Source organism: Octopus bimaculoides, unplaced genomic scaffold (assembly GCF_001194135.2).
Source record: "Octopus bimaculoides isolate UCB-OBI-ISO-001 unplaced genomic scaffold, ASM119413v2 Scaffold_251192, whole genome shotgun sequence".
Lineage (NCBI taxonomy): Eukaryota > Metazoa > Mollusca > Cephalopoda > Octopoda > Octopodidae > Octopus > Octopus bimaculoides.
Window position 1 is genome coordinate 8,050 of NW_026382889.1, and position 1,159 is coordinate 9,208.

General features: G+C 33.8%; 1 protein-coding gene across 1 annotated transcript in view; it reads right to left on the bottom strand.

Moving 5' to 3' along the window:
• The window catches only part of LOC106882967 (rho GTPase-activating protein gacZ), a gene marked incomplete at its 3' end in the record, with an annotated part of 10,134 nt that overhangs the window by 6,005 nt on the left and 2,970 nt on the right, over nt 1-1,159 (bottom strand). The window contains exon 2 of the mRNA XM_014933817.2: nt 194-1,154. Coding sequence (XP_014789303.1) covers nt 194-1,154 — 961 coding nt within the window. The remainder of the gene's footprint in view (nt 1-193; nt 1,155-1,159) is intronic.

Here is a 1,159-nt window from a genome sequence, read left to right on the forward strand (position 1 = left end):
AGTGGGTGGGTGGGTGGAGAGCAGTACTGTAATAAAACATCATAAACAAGACATAGGGAAATGAGGTGAAGTTTGGGGGAGAGGGAGAGGTGCTCAGTAACAAGAATGGAGATCAAAGTCATATGTTTTAAAAATTTCATATGTAACGTATTAAAAATATCAAAATATTCAAAAATTTTTTAATGAAGCTTACCAATATTTTCTATTCTTCCAATGTTTTTAATGTATCTTCTGCTGATCTTTGGTCTTCTTTCCTGACTAAAAATCACATATATAATATATATTAAAAATCTCCAAATATTCAAAAGAAATTTTAAAAGAAAGTTTCCAGTATTTTTGACACTAGTTCTTGCATCACTTTTCTTTCCAGTGTTTATTGTTCCAGTCTTCTTAATATCTTCTTTGCTCTTCACCTGGACTGTCTTTTTTTTACTCTTCCTCTTCTTGCTGGATTCCTTCTCACTGTCTCTTCCACCATCTTTGCCTTTATAGTTCATATTTCCAGTGTTTCCCTTTCTAGCCTTTGTGGCACTATCCTTTTTGTTGATCTCATCCCTGACGTCTGTCTTACTAGTGGCTCCGTCATTCTCTATGTTGACACCGTTGACATTCTTACACTTTTTTCTTCTATTTCTTTTCTTTTTATTCTTACTGCCTACCTTGTTGTCTACCTCACTACCATCCCCATCATCTATGCTCACACTGTTCTCCTTTACTGGATCTTTTTTGTTACTTCTCTCCTTGCTATACTCATGGCCACTCTCCTTCTCATACTTCACCTCAGTATTCATTTTTGAAGCCTTACAATTGCTTTTATGTGTTGGCCAATCATATTTCTGGCAGTCATTTGAGCAGTAGTAAGTTGTTTTGCACTTAGAACATTTCTTTAAAGGAACATTAGTTCTAAAACATGTTTCACAACAGCTTTCCATTTTACCATTAGGACTGTCTTTTAAACATTCTTTTTTATTATTTGATTTGGCTTTCTTATTGGAACAGGTTACTTTCGATTCAGTCAGTGGATTTATTTGATTTGGTGTAATTTGAGGAATAAAACAACATTGATAAAGAGAAGCTGTCACTTGATCACAATTCTGGCAACAATCTCCATTTTTAACTATTTTGAAGTAAATGAAAACCTGAAATATTAGAAACTGAA